The sequence below is a fragment of the Corvus kubaryi genome, unplaced genomic scaffold (genome assembly GCF_017639235.1).
Source record: "Corvus kubaryi isolate FWS band 111438036 unplaced genomic scaffold, C.kubaryi_AGA036_p1.0 137, whole genome shotgun sequence".
In the NCBI taxonomy this organism is placed as follows: domain Eukaryota; kingdom Metazoa; phylum Chordata; class Aves; order Passeriformes; family Corvidae; genus Corvus; species Corvus kubaryi.
In genome coordinates, this window is record NW_024580671.1 from 29,876,868 (window position 1) to 29,895,708 (window position 18,841).

Sequence of the window (18,841 nt, forward strand, 5' to 3'; positions counted from 1 at the left end):
CTCCCCGCCCCCCACCCCCCCCCCGGTCGCGATCCCGTGTCCCCGCCCCGCCCCGGCCCCTCTCTCCGCGCTCCCCCCGCTCCGAGCGCCAGCGGCGGCGGCGCAGCCCGGTTCTGTCCGTGCGGCGCCTCCCGGGGCTCGGCAACATGGAGTGCGCTGCGGCGGGGGCCGAGTTCAACATCCTCCTCGCCACCGACTCCTACAAGGTGGGCACGGGCAGTCGGGAGGGGGTCCACCTCTGCGAGCACCGGACCCGCCGAGGCGCTCCATCCGCAGGGCGCCGAGCCAGGCCGGCCCCGCCGCCGCCGGCCCCCTCCCCGCCTGGCCGGGGCTGGGAGATTCCCCCGAGGCGCCAGCGAGGGTGCCCGGCCTCGGGGCGGTGCGGGGGGGACGTCGGAGGCCTGGCCGGGGCTGCACCCCTCGCCCCCGGCAGCCCCGAGCCGCTCCCCGCGGGGTGCCCGGGGCCGCGCAGCCTGGGGGCGGCGGCGGGGCCAGAAAAGAAAGTGAAAGCGGGCGGGGTGGGCGCTGCCGTCCCGCCGCCTTTGGGCGCGGGGGGCGACCATGGCGGGCACGCGGGAGCCGCCCGGCCCCGAGCATCGTCCGGCCCCCCGGGCTGCCCGCCCTGGCCGGGGTCGGAGAGGGCGCACATGTCGCTGCCGCGGAGCAGTCACTCTTTCTTTCTCCCGCGTCTCGCCCCTCCCGCTGTGCTCCACTCGCGCCGGTCACTGCCTGCGGCTGTGTGCCTGGCGGTGATGCAGCGCGCTCCGGGAACCGGCTGGCGCAAAATACGTATTTTCTAGCCCTGTGCTTAGTTGCCGACCACTGCGGTGTCACATTCGGTAGGCAAGGTGTTGGCTCAGAGGGGAGAGCCGCACTGCACGGCCCTCCCTTCGTTTCTTGGGATTAGTGGTGCTGACAGCAGTGGCAAAGTGCAGGCGCCCCGTCCGCGCTCCGACCCGGTGATTTGTGCCCCGGCAGTTCCTGACGTGCCTCGCAGCGAATGTGCCCGGGCCGAAGTCCTGCCCCTGCGCGGCGTCGCGGTCATGTAAGCCTTCAGCCTCCAGGTCCTGGGCAGAGCCAGCGTGTGACTCCCCCTGGCTGGACACATGTGCCCGGCGTCTCCTAGGCTGGAAGACTCACTTATTTCCTTCAGGAGCTGCATTGCAATGTCAAAGAGGTTGTTGGTGGCCTAAACAAAACTACAGTAACAGTTCTGGGTGTCGCTGTAAAGCATTTATTATGTTTTAGTTCTTTCAACATTGGGCTACTGGGATGAGTTTCAGGGAGGAGGGTACTTCTGGATAGGGGAGTTGAAAAGCGAAAGCTATGTTCTGACCGGGTGATGTTACTGAGTAACTACTGAACTACAAACCTCACTATGTGCTCTAATCACCGACTTGTGCCTTTCCCAGCCTCTCTGTGGTGATATTATTATTATTACTATTATTAGTATTGTCATTGTCGTTATTATTACTATACGTTCTGTCAAGATGAAAAGAAAGTTAACAGTTATTGTTGCTGTTTGTGGGAAGGAGTTTAGGAAGGTGGGAAGACGCTGATAAATCTTGGAGCAGCTCAGTCAGGGCATCCTGATGCTGCTGAGGCTTGCAAAGCTGCTTCCATTCAGGGCGTAATCTAGCTACAGTCCTCTTTGTAAACTAAGTTTAAGTGTTTGTTATTGTCATAATGAGTATTTTGGACCAAACCACTACACTAATCTAACTTATTCAAATATGGAAGATACACTTTTTTCCGTATCTGAGACTAATCACATTAAATACTGCAGGTCTGGATTTAAACACTATCTACTTTAAATCTAATTTGCACACTACTTTTTTCTAAATTCTCTGGGTGTGCTCAAGGATTGGTGGTAGTGAGACACACTGGAATGATATTAAACCAGTTTGTTTCTGTTTTGTTTGCTGTTTCATAGTATAGATGACTTGGTAACATTCCAGGAGTGGTAGAACCCTTAAAGAGGTCAAATAAAGGCCTGAGGTGGTGGGGTTTGGTTTTTTTCCAGTTTAAAACTGAATTTGGATGAGGTTTTCTGTGGCAGCTAGGAGCATTTTGTATTATATTTAGAGTAATTGCCGCCCTCAACTGCTTTGTTAGGGCTATTCAAATTGTCTGTGTTTCCATATGCTTTTTTCCAAATCTTAGGAACTCCAGTGTCTCTGAACAAAGCTTAAACAAGTAGCTGCTTTTATCTCGTTAGGTAATATGAGCAAACATCTTCTCCCTGGATGATACTGTCATTTCCTAATCAATGAAACATACTTAGTGAGAGCACTTTCAGTAAAATTGCACTAAAATATCTGGTAGTTTGCAACATCAAGCTTTTTACAGGAGTTACCAAACACTCATACTAGCAATTAAAACAAAAGTGAGAATTGATTTTGTGGTTTTTCTTTTTTTTCTTTGTTTTTTTTTACGTAGTTCTGCCGTGTCCACAACTGTAGCATCTGTTTCTGTCTGTACATAACATTTAGACTGAGAAAAAACATGGATCAAGTCAGAAGTTTATGTGGTGATCCAATTGCAGTAGATGCCAATCCATGCAAACTAACATTGGTACCAAAAATCACATAGACATAAACAGCTGTGAAAGAAAAAAATATATGCAGACAGTACTGAGGGGTACAACCCTAGCTTAGGCAGTTGCCCATCAAAAAAAAAGTTGTGGTGTCTCAGGGTCATACCTGTCAAAACTTGTTAGTTTGAGTACTAGCTCCGGTGTCCCAGTTCTCTGTTGCTGCAGTTGGAAATCTGGGGTGAAAAGACAACTCATTACTGGTTTAGTGCCTATGCAATTTCAGAAACAAAGTAATTCGGTAGGCAAAGGTTTGTCTGCTGAGAGCTAATCCAGCCTCCCCTCCTTCTACACTATTTTGCTGTCTTCATGTGCATCATAGGACATTTCCTCTTAAATCATAGAGATTATCAAATATTCAGTTTCAAAATCTTAAAAGTGTTTTTGAAAAAGTGCTGAGTATCATGCTGATTGCTAGTAAAGTCAATATTTCTAGATGGGAGTAGTTCCCAGTAGGTGAATATGCACTGGTTCCAGTACCGAGCTTCCATTACTGACTGGAGCTTACTCAATTGTACAAGTGCTCCAGGATTTTGAGGCTAGGCTTCAAATTGTACAATTTATCTCTAAACCTGATAACAAGATAAATGTTTTTACATCACTTAGATTCTTCTTCCAGTGTACTTTGCTGCATATTCTTAAGCTTTTACAAATCCCCCAAAAGTGTAATTCTTCCTGTATGCTGGGAATTATATGCCATGCCCTCACGGGCATGGGCATAAGGTATGGTGTGTGTGCAACATGCTGATAAGTAACAGCAGTCTTTTTAGTTCTTCTGATCATGAGACTCAAGAGATTAATCAATGCAGTGTTATCTGGGGAGCTTCATTGTCTTTATGTTCAGTATAGCAATGGCATTTCTATTAGTGAAGTTTTCTGCTAGTGGCTTGGTATTGCTGAAAAGGGGAAGTATTTGAAGTCAAAGTCCTTGTTGATAGAACGCTGCAAGTGAGGGGGTATCAGCAGGCTCCCTGAAAATCACTGAGTGCTGCATGATGTCTTAGTCTTGTGTCTATAGCAAGACACAATTTGTATAGCTACATATATATAGCTAGCTATATATAGATTATACAATACTCTATAGCAGTCTTATCCCCCTCTGACAGTGGGATTCTGTTCACTTTCTGCCCTTTCCCAGTGAGAGGGTCTGTGCCCTTCAGTTCCTCATTCATCTGACATCGTTGACACACCTCCTCTGCATTTTCTTTCTCTTTGATTCCCAGTGCTCTGTTTAGCCTGTATTTGTTTATTTCTGCACAGGCAAGAAATCTTCCAGGGTATATGTAGTCTGAAACTGTGTTGAGAGGATCAGCTTGGCAGAGTTGTGTTGTTCAGTGGGAAGACAGCAATGAGTGGCACGTACCAGGCCTGGGTCGGATGGACCATGAGCTGCAAGTGGGGAAAGGCTATTGACCGAACCTTGTTTGCTGGAGTAATAATAGCTTATTTTGCTTTTGCCAATGAGATCTATTACTGTTGCTTGGCATGTTTCGTAATTAAGCTGATAGCTATAATAAGCTGCCATGCAATTACCTCTTAGTAGGAGCTGACTTGCTATCTAGACTGTAAATGAGATCTGTTTCAGAATTAATTTCTTTCTGGATGCTTTAAGGAAACCCAAAATATACAGAGTTTTAACTCTGTATGCCTTACATGTTGAATTTTAAGTATTTGTCCCTTTAAATGACTTCTTTTACTCTGCATGGATGTAGGAGAGCACTGACTTCTGAAACACTTCACGTGAGTGTGTGTTTATTCTAGGCTCTGACAGCCTGTATATTCTTTATTTAGAAGGCTAGAGGTATGTGAGGAAGAGACATGAGTACTCCTTAGCCTACTGGATTTGACTAGTACTTAATGACTGCAAAATATTCTTTACAGCAGCCCATATATTTTTTTCCTTAATTATAATCTTGTGGTGGGAGTGTGAATGTGTTCTCTTATCTCCTGTAATTCTGCCAGTGGGAAAGCATCAGAAACTTCTGGCTCGACGCTCCTTATAAGACGTAATCTTCACGCTATCTAGGTTCATTATCCTCCAAGTTTTGATTTGCAGTCACATGGTTCTCTTACAAACCCCAAGACATCATTGCTCGAAGGGAGCACTGCAACTGTATTCAGCCAATTTTTAAATTAATGGGAAGCAACCCCTTCTAGAATCATTGCAGCTTTCATTGTTGAAAAGGTAAATGTTTTTCCCCTTTCATTAAGGAACAGGAAACTTATAGCAGCATGTGCAGTAGTATAGCTGACTAGTCACTAATGTGTGAACAGTTAACATAAGGCATTTTGTCGTCTCTTTTGTGATAATCTTGGATGTAAAACTGTGCTGGTTTTGACAGAGGTAGAGTTAATTTTCTTCCTAGGAGCTGGTATGAGGCCATGTTTTGGATTTGTGCTGAAAACAATGTGGATAATTCAGGGATATTTTTGATTTTGCTGAGCAGTGCTTACACAGAGTCAACCTTTCTGCCCCACACTCCATCCCACCAGTGGTGAGGCTGGGGTTGCACAAGGAGCTGGGAGGGGACACCAGGACAGCTGACCCCAACTGACCCAAGGGATAATCCGTACCACATGATATCATGCTTAGCATATAAAGCTAGGGGAAGAAGGAGGAAAGGGGGAAACATTTGGAGTAGTGGCATTTGTCTTCCCCAGTAACTGCTACACGGGCTGGAGCCCTGCTTTTCTGGGAATGCCTGAACACCTGCCTGCCCATGGGAAGTGATGAATGAATTCCCTGTTCTGCTTTGCTTATGTGCAGAGAACTTTTGCTTTCCCTATTAAACTGTCTTTATCCCAGCCCGTGAGTTTTCTCACTTGTACCCTTCTAATTCTCTCCCCCATCCCACTGGGAGGAACAAGTGAGTGGCAGGCAGGGTTTGGTTGCCAGCTGAGGTTAAACCACAAAAAAAAAACATTAAAATCTTTAGTGGTAAAGAAATCTACTGTAAAATGTTACTGTTTTTAAGCATGGTATTTTCTTTGAGAAATTTAGAATACATTCAGTTCTAGTGCTTACACTTGACCTTGCATTTTAAATGAATGTGAACCTGGTCATGTATAGCATCTCTGCTGGTAATGTGCAGCTTCCATAGGAATTCAGTTGCATGTGCTTTCCTTATTTTTCATAGTACTGACTGTTCTCTTAACTTCTTTTTTTCTCACCTCTGGTCCTCTTATTTTTCAATAAACATATAAGAAATGGTGGATGAACTCTAATACGGAGACATTAGAAGTGGTGCAAGGTCATCATTCAGTCATAACCTCCATTAGCTTATCTCTCTCATCTCGTAAGAGCAGATCTCTCCCAATATTCTCACTTTGGTTCTTAAGCATTGTCTCAATCTTATGTGTTCTAAGAATGGGCCTGAAGTCTCTCTAAGGCTTTTTTATTCTATGGTAATTTGAAGCTCATATAATCAAAATAGTAAGATTGTACTTGACTCTTAGATTTATTTTTGTTTTAAACTCCCTTAAAAATGTCTTGCACTTTACCTGCTATTGTTGGATGCCCTTTCTCTTGAGTTATTAAAGATTGATTATTCTGGCATTTCCTCTCTTGTTCAAATAAACTTACCATTTAACCATAGTGGCTTTTGGTTTGGTTTTCATTTCCACTGTTGTGGTGTGCATTCCTTCTGTGATTGCTTTGAATGCTACCAAAGCATCCCCGTTGAATATAACTGCTAGTCACAGTTGTGTTGGTTTTTTTCCTGAAGAGGGTCACAACTGCCTTATAACTGCTGTTAGTTGTCTCATCTCAGTGAGGTATATCTTATGGAGCAGTCCCTTTGCTCATAAGTCCTGGTTCGTTTCCTCATTGTTGCTAATAACGTTGTTTTCCATATAGGTTGTTTGCAAACTTTGCTTTTAACTGGTCTATTGGCTAACTCTCCTAAAGGTTTAGGTAAAGCAGTATTTCATGCCATGGCCTCTTTCCACAATGTTTGCAAATAATATGTAATACTGCAATTCATGGAGGTCTTGGGGTGCTATGCAGAAGTCTCCCCAGTGTAAGTACCAGCAGTACCACTGCATTAAAATTGTCTAACTCAGTAAGGTGTATTGCAGTGTGAGGATCCCCTAAATAACTCTTGGAGATCAAGCCTTGCAGTACAGTGACCAAGCCTGTGCTTCAGGCCCGTGTGCTGCAGACCTGCAGTGTCCTGGCCAAGTGGCCCAGTGTCCAGGCCATGCTGCTTCTGGCTTACCTTCCACCTGTCCCTCTGAGTCTTCATGGCTCTAGCTGTGTGGCACCATGGGTTCAGTGACCAGGTTGTTCTGTACCCATTTTGCACTAAGGATTTTTTAAAATAGCTCCAGAAGGCTCAAATACTGTCTTACTTGAACTGGTATCATCACAGAGTTACAGTACAGGCAAGATCCTGCTGGATCGGTGTTTGGGGGTTGTTTTCTTCACTGTAGACAGGGCTTGGAAGCATCCTTCTGATGGTTCATGTTGGCATCTGACCTAGGGGAGCACCAGGAATTAACCACCAGTGGAGATTTTGGCTACACCTAACTTCTCATGTCGCATCTGGTTTTCGCATGTTTTCAAATGGTTGAATTATTTAGGCTTAAATAACCTTTTAAAGTAAGTTCATTGCAATATCTTGTCCAACAAACCTTGTAGATTATAAGAATATTTATTTTTTTTATAAGTCTTCTTTTCTAGCTTAGAAAAATGCAGCGTTTACCTCAGCCATCCCTATTTTATGATGAATACCTATTAATTCCTTTTTCTTTAAATTTAACTCTTAATGTTTGGAGTGGGGTTTTTTTGACAGATGATCTAAATGCAATTTGTGTTTCATGTTTTTTCCTCAAAAAACTTGATTTAGTTAAATAGATGTAGTCCTTGTGGAGGTATTTTTTGTTCAGAATATGCCTTTATTTGCATTAATTTTTATAAGGAGCTATCACAACTGGAAAAAAGCACTCAATTTCAGTCATAGTACATAATCTTGTAGGTAGTAGTTCCAAGGCTGTTTGTCATATATTTTATAGACAAAACCTAAACCACAGCCTTTGAACTAAACATCAAAAGGCCTTTGAAGATACTTGGGAGAGTTGTTTTCTTGTAAGGGTCTCTTAATCCCAGTAGAGGCTTTTGTTTGGTTTCCTGTTTGTTGGTTAGGTTGGTTTTTTTTCCTGTAGAGAAGGGGTTTTCTACTGATTTTATAGTCACCCCTGCTTGTCAAGAGCCCATTTGTACATGTCCTGCTTCTGTCATCCCCTTACTGAAAGCATAGAGTTACCAATACTGTCTTGATCTGTAAGTCACATAAATTTTAATTTCAAATATTGTACACTGCCTCTGGTTGTACTTTCAACTCTCCTTTAGGATACAGAAAGATGCAAGTCTTCATCTGACAACAAGGAAAGACCAGGCATTTTTTGAAGCATAGTTTTCATTGTCCAAGTGCCTTATAGTGTTGTGTTGGGTTTTTTCTTTTTGGTTGGTTTGTTTTGTTTTCAATGGCATTCTTTGTGTCTTTTATGAACTGTGCCCACTCCTACACCTTGATCCTTTTTCACACTGTTTTTTGCCACCAGGCATTTCACTACATGCCAAACCTCCTGACCACCACTATGGCAGATGGGTATTATTTCCACATGTCCTAGAAGTCCAGAAATGACAGCTAACACAATCAGCTGCTGTGACACTTTGTGGCCAGATATTTCTGATAAGTGCTCTGTCTGAGAGCTTGGGAGCAAAAGATGGCCAGATAAGTCAGCATGAGTTGTAGGTCTTGTGCTTAACTTCTCACACACCTATACAACACAGCATCAAAGAATAGTTGGGGTTGAAAGGGGCCTTCAAAGGCCATCTAGTCCAGCTCCCCTGCAATGAGCAGGGACATCTTCGACTAGATCAGGTTGCTCAGAGCCCCATCCAACCTGATCTTGAGTGCTTCCAGGGCTGGGTCATCTATCACCTCTTTGGGCAATCTGTTCCAGTGTTTCACTACCTTCATAATAAAAAAAAATTATTATATCTAGTCTGAATCTACCCTCCTTTTGTTTAAAACCATCACTCCTTGTCCTGTTCATTCAGGCCCTGCTAAAAAATGTGTCTGCATCTTTCTTGTAAGCCCCCTTCAAGTACGCAGTTTGGTTAGTGTGGTACTTTCAAGATTATGATTGTGCCTTTAAATTTTGTGTAGTATTTTAAAGGGTGTCTCAGCTTTGTAGATAAAACTAGCAGCTTTGTGGAACGTCAAAAGAAGCATATTTGAAATTACAGCTGTAAAGTTTGCTCAGATATAAATATTTTAATTGTCAGGGATGTGTATTTTCGCTGTTTAAATAGATTCTAATGTGTGAAGAATATAATTGCATACTACACATGTGACTTGCAAAGTTAGTTCCTTATCTCCTTCAAGTACTTAAAGCAACTAAATCAATAAAATTATATTTCTGTCAAACACAAAGTTTTCATGTAGGTTTGAATCCCTAGAAGTGACTATTTTCTGGACACTAGCTAGTATGTATTTTCAGGTTAAGATCTAATCTTATGTCAGAAAAGATATCTAAACCTGTGATGCAATGTTTGAGGAACTTGAGTGGGGTTTTTTTAGGCTGAAACTGTCAGCAAGGTAGTCAGGAGGAGCTGTGTCCCCAGGTATGCTATATAAAGGATAAATCTGTTAGCATTTCAGACTGATTTCAGCTCTCAAATTCTGGTTTGCAGCCAGAGAACTGTGTTTTGTGATCATGCTTCAGAGCAGAGTTAGAATAGGATGTTCCTAAAAAAATGTACTTAAATGCAATAAGAAAAGGTGACACCAACTCAGTGAGTGCACTGTGCCCCCTGAGCTAATTTGGCCCTGTAACCATTTTGACAGAGAAACATATAGCTGGAGCAGATGTCTTTGAACTGCCAAAGTTGAGTATATTTTCAAGATGTGAGCTGAAGATCACGCAAATTTTCATTACAATATAGGTGTTGGCTTCAGCAACTTGCCCATAGTTCGTAAGTTGAATAATTAAACTTTTTAAAAGAAACCTGAGTATCCTATCTCATGCAGATACAGTTTTCATTGTTTTGTTTGAATTGTGGTGAGAACAGCAGCATTGCTTTGGTTTGCTCTCGAGCTTGTCACAATGAGACAATTCTTGTCACAAGGAATTGAGATACTCATTTGGAGAATTGGTCCTGGCACATCTGCTGTGTACACTTGCAGCTGCTGGGCTCTGTCTTGAGCCTTTACTCTGAAATCATGAACTTATAAGTCCAGTCCCAGTTGTAAAACAGAGCAAAATTTTTCATGAAGTTGCTGTAACTTACCTTGGTGGCATCAGTGGGAATTAAGGAGTTCCCACTCTCCATGCCTTTATAGTGGATGAGCATTCTAAGGATTTGTTGCAGGGTCTTTTTCTTAGAGTGCACTTAATACAATTTTTTGTAAAGGGTTTGTATATATGTGTGTGTCTTCATAGGCCCGCTAGTTAGAAAGACATGTCAAATGCAACCTATTTTTGTCTGCTCCATAGTAAAGAAGAGAGAATGGGGTGTGTGTGTGTTTTCTTTTGTACAGGGATTTCGTTTTCCTTTAAATGTGATGATATCATGCAGAGAGTTTTCTGTGAGCTGGCAGTGTGATGTACTTCTTGGAAGTTCTGCACAGAACTAGGAAAGGACATGTTATAATTTGTGAAGTGAGACATTTATTAATAGCTAGAACTAAATCTAAAAGCCAGGTTTTGTCTTCGGGTCTAACATTGCTACTCTTGAGCATTCTGCTTTTGAGTGACTGTGGAATTGTAACAGAATGGGTTTGTGCTCCATTAAATGCCTGTGGTCCCGTGCTTTGTTTGAAGTAAAGGCAGAAAACGTGCAATGACAAGCTTGGGTTTTATTTGATTGGCCTTGTAAACCTCATACAAGTAAAGACAATAGAACGATCTTAAAATTGACCTTTCTTGAATGTTTCCTTGCAGCATTGGAAACACAACCATGACAGCCTTGTACTGGTATAGGAGAAACAAAAAATGCAGTTGAGTGGTCTAGTTCATTGTCCAAACTGAGTGAAATACTAAAGTTCCATTTGAGAGGAGAGGGGAAACTGAAATCCTTTAACGTGCAGTTTTAGCAATACAGATCAGGGAAACCTTCAGATATTTTACTTTGAGAATGTCAGAGATACATTTAAAAAATCATGACAAGAAGGGTGGAGTGGTGAGACTATCCCTTTTCCAATTCCTTGTATTAGAAACAGAAATATTTAAGGTCGTTTGGAGTAAGTAACAGCAAGTATCATATAATGAGTTCATGCTCTAACCTGTAAATATGGGAGTGGGAAAAAAATTTGGACATGAGTTTCACACCATTTCGGTTTTGTTCTGATGCACAGTGTTGCTTTCTCAGCTGTAGGAACAGTTTTTCCTTATGGAATATATAGACTTGTTCACAGCCTTCTAATCGTAATTTAAGAAAACTCTTGATATCTTCAGCTTTGGGGATGCCTTGATTTGTATATTCTGTAATTTAAACATTGATAGTACAAAGTTTCTGTCATTGTGTATTCTTTTTGTTTAATATGGAATTAAGGATTTTGCACAGAGTTTGCTTTTTAGACATTAGGAGATGAAATTTTGCAGGTTTAAGTTTTTTAATGTTTGGAGTGTACTTGTTTCAAATGCTGCTGTTACTCAAAGTAAATTTCTGGCTATATTTACTATCAGGAACTACAAAAAGCTGTAATAGTTGAATTCAGCATAACATTGTGTTTGTATGACCAGTTTCCACGTAATACACACAGACCGCAGCTTCTCATGCTTCCTTAACATTGAACCTGAACTCTTTCAAATTGGTCAAAAAAGTCCATCTAGCAAACTTTGATGGGAGGTACAAACCTCAGGTAGATTTTAGAAGTATTACTGACAGTAACAGATTTGTAAACTGCCTTTGCTGTAACCAGGGCTTGAGAGACCCACTCCACTCATGGGGAATGGAACACTTGGGTAAAGGCCATTGTCGATGCCTTCTTCAGTCTGGGTGGCTTTTATTTGTGCTATGGGATGGTAGGCTTCAAAACTTCAGTCAAATACAAGCAGGGATTTGGTAGTGGTATGGAATTTTGTGCTTCCTGTAGCTAATAAGCTTGGCCAAAGTGTGGGAGAGCAAAAACTGACCTGGCACATTGGTGTTCAGTGCTGCTCCTAAAATCCTAGCTAGTGTCTTTCCCAGTTAATCAAAGCAAAGTCATCAGGGGAGGAGAAGATTACTCTAGGGGGAAAAGACTTCATGAAGAAGCAAAGAATAACAGAGGGAAGACAGTCTTTTGAACTGAAAATTGAAGGAGGTTAAAAACCTGGAAATAACCCTAATACTTGTGGTGTAGAATGTGCATAGATAAATAAAGGTCCGAAAGAGCTCACAGTTACTTTTAAGCTTTAATGTACAAATATTATTTCTCTTGTGCTTTGTAGTGATGTTTTGAGTTCTTACTGAAGTTTTTCTTCATGTAGGTTACACACTACAAGCAATATCCACCTAACACAAGCAAAGTATATTCCTACTTTGAATGTCGTGAAAAGAAGACTGAAAATTCCAAATTAAGGAAAGTGAAATATGAAGAAACTGTTTTTTATGGTTTGCAGTACATTCTGAATAAATATTTAAAAGGTAACTGTGTCAAATTCCAGTAAAACTTTTCCTCTAATTAAATATCTCACTTTTTCTCAAGCTTGTAGTCTTATAGCTGAAACAATTCTAGGTTATCCTGATACACCATAAGTAGTGACATGCATAATATCTTACTTACGTGATTGTGAAAAAAATTGCCCACCCTCGATTGGTATTGCCTTCTTAATCCAGACACCTTTCTGTCTTTATTTATAAAATCAGTGGTGTCTTTATTTATAAAACTGAAGAGGTGTTCATGTCCCAAATTCAGTGGGCAAAATTGAAATGAATGGAAATAGAACAAAACTGTGCATAGAGTCAGAAACAGATAGAAGATTCGATGAAAAATATGTTTTGCATTCTGAACATAAACTTCAGTCTGTATTTGCTGGTTTGTTTACAGTGTAAACCAATAATGGTTTTAATTTTCCTTAAATTTCCTTAACTTAGATTTAATTTCCCTTAAATTTTGGATGCCCCTCACCTTCGCTCATTGAATATAGAAGCTACGTGTGAAAGTGGGTTTTATACTGATAGTTTTAAGAGTAACATCTGAAAATTCCTTGGTGCTGTTTAAGTTTTTATTTGCTTTTTGCATTATGTACAAATATCACCTGTTCTGACCTGAGTGCATGTTACCTTCTGCCAAGCTTTAAAGGAAAATTTTAGTCCTACATCTTACATGTTTTTGTCTTGATCCAATAAATGTCTCTGCCAATTCCACCAAAGATTGATATTCCATTATAATCAAAACACTTGATAATTTTGTTTCTTTTGTCTTTTGCAATCTGAGGGTTTTTCTCTAAGGTAGATGACTGGCCCTACAGCAGTAGCATGCTCATTCAAATATTGTGGTTAGTCTGCTGGTTCCTGTCACAGAGTGGTCAGTCAAAGGCTGGTTGCAAAGTCTCTCCATTGGAATTCTCCCTGGAATGGCATAGTCTAACCCTTGTACTAGATATGTCCTTGCTGCAAGTGCCAGTCAACACATTGCACAATCAACACATTCCTCTGGGAAAAGCACTATTGTTAAACCTCTTGACAGGTTTTGATCATCATAAAAGAGTAATAATCTCAAATTTTTCCTGAGTCACCTTCAAACCACAAGCGTATTTTACCCTCTTGGTTTCTTGAGCATCCTAATCTGTATAATAAATGAAAGTAAAGTTTGGTTTAAACATTGTGCATTTGACATGTTTTTCATTCCTTTATTGAAGGCAAAGTGACTTTGCTGTGCCTGAACCTTTTTGTTATTTATTTTATCAATTGACGAATATTGTAAGGTTCTAAGCTTTCATCTGTTTCTGAAACTCCAGGTAAAGTGGTGACCAAAGAGAAAATCAAGGAAGCCAAAGAAGTATATAGGGAGCATTTTCAAGATGATGTCTTCAATGAAAAGGGATGGAACTATATTCTGGAGGTAAAAAAATTTGTGAAAATCGTTGGAGATCATTGTGAAGGATTTCTGAATCAACTACAGAATAAATATGGCAGTCTCTTGTTTTAATCTTGATAGTAAAGACTGGATAAATTTAGTTTTTCATGTTTGGTGTACAGGGAGTAGCAGCTGTCAAAGAATAATCATATAATTGTAATTCCTTAGAGAAAAGTAATTTTCATCCTTTCAGATGCCAAATACGGCGTTGCAGGTAATAAGGATTTATGGCTGCCGTCAGCCAGCTCCTGTGAGTGGGGGCTTGTTGGCAGGTCTCCAAGTGTGATACAGTGGTTGCCTGCATCATTTACATGGCTTTCTTAAACTAATCATTACAATTTTTACTCGAATGCAGAAAGCATTACAACTTCTTGGGTGTATAAATAGTTCCTGAAAATATACGTTTTGTTCAGTTGTTTCATAATTTTTCAGAGATATGAATGTTGAAGTTTATTATGAAATAGAAGGCCTGAGCACTTCTGACACACAAAACCTTTCAGGTTAAGTCTTTCCACAATTATCCTTTTTCCCTTTTGTTTAAAAAAGTGTCAGACTTCGAGTAATTGCAAACATCTCTTCTCTGTAAAAGCAGCAGATTCAGACTAATAGCATTCATCAGAGCTGTACTAATCTCTGCAGATTAATTAAATGCTAAGTTTCATTGTGGGTTCTGGTGAATGGATATTTTTGGCATTTGAAAGCCTTTTTTTAGTCCTTTGCATTTATATTTCCCTGGATACCTAATTGAATGTGTTTTTATTGGGGGCATCTGTCTGTTAATATATCTGGAGGTCATCCTGCCACTGAGGTGGACTGTAGGTGTGCAAGAGAAGAATGAATTTCAACTAAATGTTGCAAATGGCAGAAAGGTAAATAAGCCCACTGTTTTCTAAGAGAGAGTTACGAAGAGGTTTTTAGAGGACTTGCATCCAGTTCAAATAACTGCAAATGTGGATTCAATCCATATTTGTATTTAAGCTACATTATACGTTGTGAACTGCTTTCATCTGTCTTTAAAGTAAGCTTGATCCCTCTTTGGATGAACGGAATTAATACACTTTTAATGCTGCATGCCTATCCTCACTGAGTTGTAACGTGCTTGTCTAAGTCCATTCAACTTTTGCTCTAGTCAAAATAAGCATTCCTGTGTACCCTCTGTACATATTCCTTTGTCAGGTTTTCTGTTAAAATTGTGTGTCTCATATAAAATTGTGTGTGACATATAAAAAACCCAAACATGGTTTTCATGTCGTGATCTCAGGTGCTGGTGGCTCTCAAACTGGAAGTGTATGTTCTCTTTGTGTCTTTGTGTGCCCTTTATGCACACAGAGACCCTGCTTCTGCTCACTGAATTCCAGTGTATGTTCACTGTTTCTCCCTAGCTCAGTTGCCTCAGGTGTGATAAGGAAAGTGGAGGGTGCAGTGGCTGAGTGAAGTGCCAGAAATTTGAAATGAATTTGAAACGTTCACTTAACTATGCTTTTGCCTTCATTGAATCATTATTAAATTATTTTGAGCCTTTTTGAAGGCTTTGTTGTCTTTTGTTAATCCAGGTGTCTCCAAGTCTTACAGCTAGACCCTGTGTGGTATATAAACAGTTTGCTTCAGGTTATTATGTTTCCAAATAAACTTTTGAACTGTAAGGTAGAAGAGATTTCTGATGTGTGCTGAGTACTGGAAAATATGTTTTGATGCTACTTGTGAATCTATCATTTCTCTGAATTGATGTAATTTTTGTTGCCTTTAACAGGATCTCTCATAGGAAGCTTTCTGTCAAAATATACTACCATCCAAGACATTTTCAGTATTGCCAGTATAACTTGCAGAGCTTTTTCAGAAAGTTATAATTACTCTTTTAGACTTGCTATTTGGAAGTTACTCTTTTTCAAAAGGCATATTTCACACAATGCTTAGTCCTCTGGGGATGAAAGACTGACAAGAGTGACACTCCAATATGAGATTTCATGTTTAGTGAGTAATTGAGATGAAAATATTCTCTAAAATAGTTATTAAATGGATCCTGCTGTAATAAATTAACAAAGCACACATCTATACTAAGCAAAACCAGTGGACTTTTTTAAGATCTAGCTAGTAGCTGAACTTTTTTTAGCTTACAGCATATGAAAGCGTTGAAGAAAACTGAGTAGTAAGTATTTCTTGTTTTCTGTGTAGAACTTAGGTATTTTTATAGAATGCTTAAGTTTTCCTGGCTCAATTTGCCCAATACTACTGATATATACTACTACTGATAACCATCATTTGTTTTGATAAAGAGCCTGGTTTTTAAGTGACAGGATTTTCAGCCTTTTTTCCTAAGTGTGGATTTTTTCATTTATTTGGGCTGATGGGTTTATTTTCAGGGTTGAAAGAAATTAAGAAGAAGAAAGCTTTATTAATAACTCATAGCCTGACTTTTATCCATTGCAGTTAAATAAAAGAGAGCTAGGTCCTCATCTTTCCTATTGTCTAACAATATTACTGTTTCTTACACAGAAATACGATGGCCATCTTCCCATAGAAATAAAAGCTGTTCCTGAGGGCTCTGTAATTCCCAGAGGAAATGTTCTTTTCACAGTAGAAAACACAGATCCAGAGTGCTACTGGCTCACAAATTGGATTGAGGTCAGTTTTGGAAATTTAACGTGTTTTTTCTAAATACATATTAGTGGATGTAAATGTAAGGTTGAATCCTGTATTGCTTTAAAGGAAATCTCAGGCAACTTTCATTTTCTGCTTTAATTCTTTTCTGTAGTCCTCTTACCTTTTTCCCCACCTGGCAAGAGATCATAATAATTGTACAGGAAATTCACAGCAGTACTTTTATGCATAAAAACAAAGAGTGGGGGGAACTGTGTGTCAGTAGTTTGTGAGTGATAACTCCCGAGAGGGTCAATACCTTGCCTACCTTATAAAGGCTAATTACTTAAGCCCTAAAGTAAACTGTTGGAGGCATCAGTACTTTCTGAACAGGGAATGAAAATAGATAGACCTTTTTGTGCCTGATTAAATGCCAAGTGGTCATTGTTAAGTTCTAAGCAAATATACACCTAATATTGTGATGGGTTTTGTTTTAGACTATTCTTGTGCAGTCATGGTACCCAATCACAGTGGCTACAAACTCTAGAGAGCAGAAAAAGATTTTGGCCAAATATTTGCTGGAGACTTCTGGCAGCTTGGAAGGACTGGAATATAAACTGCATGACTTTGGTTACAGAGGAGTTTCTTCACAAGAGGTAATACTGCTTGTCTAATAATTTGAAAAGTCTGATTTGTTGCTAACTATAAAGAATTGTAGCATGTCTGTTAACCTCTGTGTCCCTGTTCTCCACTGAAATTGTGAATGCACAGAACACCGTTTGGACTATGTGTGGAGGGGGAGGTCTGGGCTGGGGGTGGGTGCAATGTCTGAACTGTGAGCGCTAGACTGGGAGAAGTTTTGTCTGTCTTCCCAGTGTAAGTGAATGAAGAGAGTATAGAGTACTGGTGAAATGGGAATTGAGTCAGAGTTTTGCTGTTACAAACTAGTGCTAGGTGGTGACTAGATTTAGGCTTCTATATTTGGCATAAAAACTGAAAGTTGCATCTTTTTCAGACTGCAGGAATAGGAGCTTCAGCTCATTTGGTGAACTTCAAAGGGACAGACACTGTAGCAGGAATTGCATTAATTAAAAAGTACTATGGTACAAAAGATCCAGTTCCAGGATATTCTGTTCCAGCTGCTGAACACAGGTAAGATACTAGGCTAAGCCTTTCTAAAAATACCTTAGGAAAATGTTAATTCTTTTCTTACCCATCTTTGTATCCAGAAATATACCATACAATATTAGCCATGACTGGTCCAGTTGCTGAAGCTGCAGTTCTGTACTGATGCCTCTATATGTTCTAGGGGCACATAAGTAGCATGGTTGTTCTTAGCTATAAATGTGTTTTAAATGTTTTTAACTATAACCTTCTTATCAGTGTCTGAATAAATTTGGAAAATTCTTTTTAGAATAAGCTTGAAGGCTTACAGTCTATAGATATTGAGGATTCACATTATGAACTTCAAACTTTGTTTTAAATATAAAATCATAAATTGAAAAACTCTTAAGTTGCAATTCTGGACTCTCAAGTTGATGTTCTCCCTCTAGAAAAGGCAGTTGCTCTCAAGCTTCCCATCAGTCTAACTAGTAATGGTAAATCCTTGCTATATCACTAAGAATTGTGAATGAGTTTTTAAGAGTGAGAGACTGATCTCAGACATTTGAGATAGAGAGCTCTTGCTTTTTTTCAAATCCACGTCCTGTACAAGATTGGGAGTGAATGCAAATCCTTGAATTTCAGTTGCGTGTCTACACACTGAAATGAGAATATGAAAGAAGGTTGTGTTTTTCATATTGAGCACAAAAGCTGGTTAACTATGTAGTGTTGATTTTGAATAGTTAGTATTCATGTAGGATTGCAAGACAGATAATGGAAAGGCTTGCATGAATAGCCCTTGTAGAGTAGTGGTCATCTTTGAAGGAGCGCTGCTTCATAGAACTTTCTGTAGCATTGCTGTAATGCTGTTCTAGAACTCCTGCTTGATCAACAGATGTGACAGTTTTTGTCTGAAATTTCTGATGACCCAAACTACTGTAAAATTTTCTGTAATGAAAGCAAAAGCAAACACATGGAGTCCAGATCAAGTGTCTTTTGCACAGCATACTGAAGTGGTGGCATTAGAGCAGAGAGCTTAAACTGCCCTGCCTAAAGTTTGCACCACCAAATACTGCAGTCGCCCTTTCTGAGTTAATACACAAAAACAGTCTCATACAAGAGACCCTAATTTTTACAGAATTGTTGTACTGTTCCACAACCTCCAGTACAAGGTCGTGTTGTGAGCATGGTGCTTGCCCCTGGCATGTCAGCAGGGCTCTTCTGGGACTGCCCCAACCTCTTTGAAATAGTTTGTTTGTCTCCCCACTACCATGATCTGGGACTTGTCCACACAGCAGGTAATGCTGGAATTTTAAGGTAAAAATTCAATGCCCACTGACTCTCATGCTGTGCACAAGAGCATTTTTAGGTCTTTGCACACAAGTTACTAAAGTCATTTATGTCAGCTGATTTGTGACAACCACATACAGAGCAGCTGATGCAGATCAGCTGCATGCAGTAACTTACTACTGCTCTCAGCAGCTCTGGTTTATGTGCT

The 18,841-nt window shown here is 40.3% G+C and overlaps 1 protein-coding gene across 2 annotated transcripts in view; it reads left to right on the plus strand.

Annotated features, from left to right (window-relative positions):
* Positions 1–46: 46 nt before the first annotated feature.
* Positions 47–18,841, plus strand: part of NAMPT (nicotinamide phosphoribosyltransferase) — a 30,792-nt gene continuing 11,997 nt past the window's right edge. The window contains exons 1-6 of one of the 2 annotated variants that reach the window (XM_042018359.1): positions 47–206; positions 12,074–12,230; positions 13,547–13,650; positions 16,159–16,287; positions 16,740–16,898; positions 17,258–17,394. In XM_042018359.1, the coding sequence (XP_041874293.1) occupies positions 147–206; positions 12,074–12,230; positions 13,547–13,650; positions 16,159–16,287; positions 16,740–16,898; positions 17,258–17,394 (746 nt within the window). In that variant the 5' untranslated portion in view covers positions 47–146. The remainder of the gene's footprint in view (positions 207–12,073; positions 12,231–13,546; positions 13,651–16,158; positions 16,288–16,739; positions 16,899–17,257; positions 17,395–18,841) is intronic. The other variant, XM_042018360.1, reaches the window with a different exon arrangement.